Here is a 7,500-nt window from a genome sequence, read left to right on the forward strand (position 1 = left end):
TTTTGTATTCAAAGCAAGCACTTAACCAGTTCAGTGAAGGTCCATATGACAAATCGGAATCCATTATTGCAGATGCTTCTCAAGATTTTGTTGTTGTTGTTGTTGTTGTTTTGTTTACTTTGACACGATTCTTGCTTAAAGAAAACTGAAAGTACGTGGCACACGCAGGCAGAACACACACACACACACACACACACACACACACACACACACACACACACACACACACACACATATATATATATATATATGTGTGTGTGTGTGTGTGTGTGTGTGTTTCTGTGTATGTGTGTGTGCATACACTCGCGCATGCTCGCACACACAGCAACACAACAGTAATAAATCATGTTTAACAATGACCCTAGAACAAAGTCAACAACAACAACCAACAACAAAACAAATCGATGCCCTCCCCCCCCCCCCTCAACCTTCCCCCAGCCCCCCCCCCCCCCCCCCCCCCCCCCCCCCCCCCCCCCCCACACACACACACACACATACACACACACTCCCCTCTTCCCACCTCCCTAATCACAACCCACTGGGAGAAAAACAACAACAACAATATACTTAGATATATATATATATAAATATATAAATCTAGCCTTTATCATGAACCCGTCAAACTTATCTCTGTTGCGCGTATGCGATTCCGTCTCCTCCTAAGCCCCCCTCCTCCTTAGATTTTGAACGGGAGCAGGGGGCTGGGGGGGTTGAGGCACATGGATGATTCCCATAGTCTGACAAACAGGCAGACAGCGAGATAAGATAGATGGATAGAAGTAAACTATATTTACTTCATTATTATTATTATTATTATTATTATTGTTGTTGTTGTTGTTGTTGTTGTTGTTGTTGTTTGTGGGTTCAATAACATTCTGTCTTGTTCCTTTTTTTTACAGCTGGTCCTCCATCATTTTTCTTCCAATTTTCTGTCTGTTTCTCTCCTATGAAAAAAAAGCAACACACAACAAATCTCAATTGATATACAAAGTGTAGCACAAAATATTTGAGATTGTAAGAAAACAATTTCATTTACGGGGGTATGTTTTTTCCCTCTTGTTGTGGTACTTTTTTCTTTCTTTCTTTTTTTTCTTTCTTTTTTTTTAAATCAGAGACACATTTATAAATACGTCATACAAAGCACAAAATATGGTAGCATAGATAAATGGACAGATAGACAGACAGACAGACAGACAGATACATACATACATACATAGTACTATCTGATGATGATGATGGCTGATTCTTCTCTTGCGAAGATCAGTGGGAAGTTCCCGCCAGGGATGGCCGGCATGCCTTTTGATGACTAATTAGTCCAATCCGTGATCTGCGGAGTTTGTGGCATTGTGGGCAGGTGTAGATCTGGCCTGCGTTGCTGGGCTGCGGACCTGGGTCTTTCCTTCTCCTTCTTTTTTCCTGGATGTTCAGTCGTCTGGTTTCCTCAAAGTGTTGGGTTCCCCTGAGCGTTGAAGATCTCCAGCTACCTCTATCTGATGCTGACTGCTCCCATGTCTTGGGGTTGATGTCCGCTTGGTATAGTTGCTTCTTCAGTTGGTCCTTGAATCTTTTCTGTGGTGCGACTGTATTGCGTTTGCCTTGGACCAACTCCCCATAGAATACTGCTTTCGGCATGCGAGTGTCAGGCATCCGGGTGATGTGTCCTTCCCAGCGAAGTTGTTTTAGCATGAGCATTGACTCGATGCTTTGCAGTTGAGCTCTTTCTAGGACTGCTATGTTCGTTATGTAGTCCTTCCACTTGATGCCCATGATAGACCGAAGGCATCTCTGATGGAACTGCTCCAGCCGCTTTGTTTGTTTCCGGTACAGCACCCATGCCTCTGATCCATATAGCAGTGTTGACAGTACAGCAGCTCGGTAGACTTGCATCTTTGTGGAGAGTCGCGAGGAGTGGTTTTTCCATATTCTTTTCTGGAGGCGGCCAAATGCGCTGCTTGTCTTTGAGAGGCGGTTGTCCACATCTTCGGTCACTGTAGCGTCATTCGATATGACGCTGGCCAGGTAGGTGAATTGCTCTACTGTGTTAAGGGGATGGCCATCAATGCTTATGTGGGGAGCAGTGTACACGGTCCCTGGTGCTTTTTGGTGGAGGACTTCAGTTTTCTTCAGACTTATAGTCAAACCGAATGCCTTGGCTGCCTGTGAAAAACGGTCTACGATGACCTGCAGAGCTTCTTCTGTGTGTGCCAGGAGGGCGCAGTCGTCTGCAAAGAGCAGGTCCAGGATAGCTTCTTCTGAGGTCTTCGTGTGGGCCATGAGCCTTCGTAAGTTGAATACACTGCCGTCGGTCCTGAATCTGATATAAATCCCCTCGTCTAGATCCTCCTTTGCTTCTCTCAGCATCATGCTGAAAAAGATCGCGAAGAGTGTGGGGGCTAATACGTAGCCTTGCTTCACTCCATTGCTGATTGGGAATTCTTCAGAGTGATCACCATTACACTTGACTTGACCCATTTGTCCTTCGTGGAGTTGTTGTAGGATTGCAAGGAACTTTGGAGGGCATCCCAGTTTGGTCATGATTTTCCATAGCCCATCTCTGCTGACTGTGTCGAAGGCTTTCGTGAGGTCTATGAATGCTGCATATAGGTTCATATTCTGTTCTCTGCACTTCTCTTGGATCTGTCTCAGCTCAAAGATCATGACAGCTGTTCCTCTATTTGCTCTGAAGCCGCACTGGCTCTCTGGGAGATGTACCTCAGCAATGGATGGGATGAGCCTGTCCAGGAGAACTCGGGCGAGGATCTTGCCAGCAATGGAGAGCAGTGTGACGCCTCTGTAGTTTGAGCAGTCTGATTTGGAGCCCTTATTCTTAAAGAGGGAGACAATCACTGCATCCCGCATGTCCTGTGGCACTACTCCATTCCAGCACGATGTGAACAGCTCCTCAAGCTTCTGGATCAGGGTGTCTCCTCCATGCTTATAAACCTCTGCTGGGATAGATAGATAGATAGATAGATAGATAGATAGATAGATAGATAGATAGATAGATAGATAGTACTATCTAAGATACACAGATAGTACATAGATAGATACATATCGAAAGACTGAACTATTATAATTGTAAAGCGCTTGGAGCAACATTATTGGATTAGGCGCGTATATGTAAATATGTTCTACTTCTTTTACTACCACGTCAACAACAACAACTACTACTGCTACTATTACTATATGTAAATATGTTCTACTACTACTACTACTACTACTACTACTACTACTACTACTACTACTACTACTACTACTAAAAATATATATATATAAATATATAATTAATAATAATAATAATAATAATAATAATTTGTTGTAGTAGTAGTAGTAGTAATTTTTGTTTTCGATGATAATAATAATTAGTAGTAGTAGTAGTGGTATCATCATTATCATCATCATCATCACTATTTCTGTGTGGTGTGACAGGCAAAGACGTGAGTGGGCTGAAGGCGTTCATCTGTTCTTCAGACTGGTGGGACCACTCGGCTGCCATTGGTGAGTCACTCACCTTCCCCCAACACACACAGCACCACCCCTAACCCTCACCCCAACACACAGCACCACCCCTAAACTTCACCCCAACACACAGCACCACCCCTAACCCTCACCCCAACACACAGCACCACGCCTAACCCTCACCCTCACCCCCAACACACAGCACAACCCCTAACCCTCACTCCAACACACAGCACCACCACTAACCCTCATCCCAACACACACAGCACCACCCCTAACCCTCACCCCAACACACACAGCACCACCCCTAACCCTCACCCCAACACACACAGCACCACCACTATTCCTCACCCCAAAACACACAGCACCACCCCTAACCCTCACCCCAACACACACAGCACCACCCCTAAACCTCACCCCAACACACACAACACCACCCCTAACCCTCACCCCAACACACAGCACCACCCCTAAACTTCACCCCAACACACACAGCACCGCCCTAACCCTCAACCTCACCCCAACACACACAGCACCACTCCTAACCCTCACCCTCATCCCAACCCACCACCACCACCACCAACATCACACTGCAGCCTATACAGTGACTCGCTGTTGCTTGTTGCGGTGGTGTTCTGTCGTGTTGTTGTGGTGGTGGTGGTTTATTGTTGTTTTGTGGTTGTGGTGGTAGTGTCTTGCTGCTGTTGCTGTTGTGGTGGTGGTGATGGTGGTGTCTTGTTGTTGTTGTGGTGGTGGTGATGGTGGTGTATTGTTGTTGTTGTGGTGGTGGTGATGGTGGTGTCTTGTTGTTGTTGTGGTGGTGGTGTCTTGTTGTTGTTGTGGTGGTGTATTGTTGTTGTTGTTGTGGAGGTGGTTGTGTCTTGTTCTTGTGGTGGTGGTGTATTGTTGTTGTTGTGGTGGTGGTGGTGGTGTATTGTTGTGGTGGTGGTTGTGTATTGTTGTTGTGGTGGTGGTGCTGCTGGTGGTGTCTTGTTGTTGTTGTGGTGGTGGTGGTGGTGTATTGTTGTTGTTGTGGTGGTGGTTGTGGTGGTGTCTTGTTGTGGTGGTGGTGGTTGTGGTGGAGGTGTCTTGTTGTTGTGGTGGTGGTGGTGGTGTATTGTTGTTGTTGTTGTGGTGGTGGTGGTGTCTTGTTGTTGTGGTGGTGGTGGTGGTGTGTTGTTGTGGTTGTGATGGTGGTGTATTGTTGTTGTTGTGGTGGTGGTGGTGTCTTGTTGTTGTGGTTGTAGTGGTGGTGGTGTATTGTTGTTGTTGTGGTGGTAGTGGTGGGGGGGGGGGGGGCGTCGTGTTGTGTTGTATGTGTTGTGTATTATTGTGGTAAAGTTGTTGTTGCACCACATCGTATCGTATCGTATCGTATCACATTAGATTGTAATACTATGTTGTGTTGTATTGTTGTGTTGTGTTGTGTTTTGTGATGTTGTGTCTCATCGTATTTGTATTACATGATAGTGTAGTGTGATGTAGTGTATATTGGGCCTACAGTAGTGGAAGCCAGTGTGGCTTCCGGAAAGAACGCGGGACTATCGACATGGTGTTTGCTGCCAGGCAGCTCCAGGAGAAGTGTCAGGAACAGAACGCCGACCTTTACTCCACGTATGTCGATCTGACCAAGGCCTTCGATACTGTTAGCAGAGATGGCCTTTGGAGAATCATGGCGAAGTACGGGTGTCCCAGAAAGTTCATCACCATCATACGGCAACTACACGATGGGATGCTGGCCCGAGTCCAAGACAACGGAGAGACTTCAGAACCATTTCCTGTCTCCAACGGAGTCAAGCAAGGGTGTGTTCTTGCCCCCACCCTGTTCAGTCTCATGTTTTCAGCCATGCTGACAGATGCCTTCAGAGACGCTGACGTAGGCATTTGCATCAGGTACCGCACAGATGGCTCACTCTTTAACCTCAGGAGGCTTCAAGCAAAAACCAAGGTGAGGACAGACACCGTCAACGACTTCCTGTTTGCTGATGACTGCGCTCTCAATGTTGCCTCCGAAGCTGACATGCAACAGTGTCGACAGTTCTCTGCTGCCTGTGACAACTTTGGCCTCACAATCAGCACAAAGACTGAGGTGATGCACCAGCCAGCTCCAGGAAAGCCTTACGTTGAACCAAACATCTTCATCAACGGGCAACGACTGAACGCGGTGGACAAGTTCACATACCTGGGCAGTACACTCTCTCGCACAGTTGTCATCGACGACGAGGTAAATGCCAGACTCGCCAAAGCCAGCGCTGCCTTCGCCAGACTCCATAAGAACGTTTGAAACAGGAGAGGCATCACCCTGGAGACGAAGCTCAAAGTATACAAGGCCATAGTTCTCACCACACTGCTCTATGGATGTGAATCATGGACGGTCTACAAACGCCACACCAAAAAGCTGAACCACTTCCACACCGCCAGCCTCAGAAAACTTCTCGGCATAAAGTGGCAAGAGAAGATCCCTGACACAGAGGTGCTCACTCGTGCAAACTTGCCCAGCATCTACATCATCTTGATGCAGGCCCAGCTGCGCTGGGCAGGCCATGTAGTTCGCATGCCAGACCACCGGCTCCCCAAGAAACTGCTGTACGGCGAACTCCAACATGGCAAGCGCTCCCATGGAGGCCAAAAGAAGCGCTTCAAAGACACTCTGAAAGCTTCTCTGAAGGCCTTCAACATCAGCCACGACACATGGGAGCTGAATGCAATGGACAGACCAAAGTGGCGTTCAGCTGTCCACAAAGGCGCCAAATCCTGTGAGGCCAACAGAATTGCTGCAGCAGAGCAACGCAGACAGGCCAGGAAAAGCAGTGCCAGCAAGTCCCCGACAGCCGCCACCATCCCCTGTCCACACTGCGTCAGAACCTTCCGGGCGTGGATTGGCCTGACCAGTCATCTGCGCACCCACAGAGCCCAACCCACCCACCCCCAGATGGTCCTCGTCGATCCCGACGGACGAACCACACACACATATTGGGCCAACAGCAAAGCGGGAGCTGTATGATCAATGGTTTCTCAATTACATGGGGAAGTCATTTGTAGCTGAGGCTTTTGTGAAGGGCTATGACTCTCAAAGTAATAGGCAAGATTGTACTGGCTCTTAGTGCTGTGTCATTTGTAGCTGAGGCTTTTGTGAAGGGCTATGACTCTCAAAGGAATAGGCAAGATTGTACTGGCTCTTAGTGCTGCAGCCTTGAGGGCTTGGCCAAGAGATTGAGGGTGTAACTTGGGCAACATTCTCTCCACTGTTGTCAAATTCCCGCCCAGATATTTGGAACAGCAGTTGCCTCCTCTGCTGTTCTGATGGTCATAGCTGGACACGACTGACTATCACACATTTGTCACTACACATTAATCTGTTTCTCCTTGATTCATTAAAGTTTTGACTGTTTGATGTCCTACGATATCATACATTCACTATGACTCAGTTTCTGTATCAGAAGAATATCGCGATTCAACCGAAATATCACACTGGACTTCGTAGGGCGCAAGGGAGGGGGGGGGGGGGCGGGGGGGTATATGATATTCTTTTATCCTGCCAACGACGTTTGCGTTGATTTACTTTTCAAAAAAATCCCAAACCATTGCCGACAAGGGATCGCACAATGTCTTAGATGTAGTATATTGCATCCGTATGATTATTTGGGGCGTATATACCATTCGTTATACATTTTACTGTAACCATAACACGTTCAAGCTATCCATCTACATTTTTTAAAGGGAGGGGGGTGGGGGGTGGGGGGGGGGGCGACAGGGAAGGGACAAAAGTGCGAGATTTAAAGTAACTACTACTTTAAGGATTCAAGTGCACAGATTTGACAACGTTCATTTCAGCTCATGCGAGACGAAGGAATTGATAATGTATCGAGTGAATAGCCTCCCTTCCTCTCCTCTTCCCCCCCCCCCCCCCCCAGGTACATTGGAACAAACCCCACACACTTCCTCAAAAATGAAGCGCCGGGCCTGTACTAATTTCATTGTTGTTTTTAATGAGTGGTGTGATTGAATATTTCACCTCGTGCGCATCAACTTGAATGTTAA

At 47.2% G+C, this 7,500-nt stretch overlaps 1 protein-coding gene across 1 annotated transcript in view; it reads left to right on the forward strand.

Moving 5' to 3' along the window:
• The window catches only part of LOC143300277 (uncharacterized), a 1,018,322-nt gene that overhangs the window by 985,102 nt on the left and 25,720 nt on the right, over positions 1 to 7,500 (forward strand). The window contains exon 12 of the mRNA XM_076613873.1: positions 3,430 to 3,498. Coding sequence (XP_076469988.1) covers positions 3,430 to 3,498 — 69 coding nt within the window. The remainder of the gene's footprint in view (positions 1 to 3,429; positions 3,499 to 7,500) is intronic.

This window comes from Babylonia areolata, chromosome 26 (assembly GCF_041734735.1).
Source record: "Babylonia areolata isolate BAREFJ2019XMU chromosome 26, ASM4173473v1, whole genome shotgun sequence".
NCBI lineage: Eukaryota > Metazoa > Mollusca > Gastropoda > Neogastropoda > Buccinidae > Babylonia > Babylonia areolata.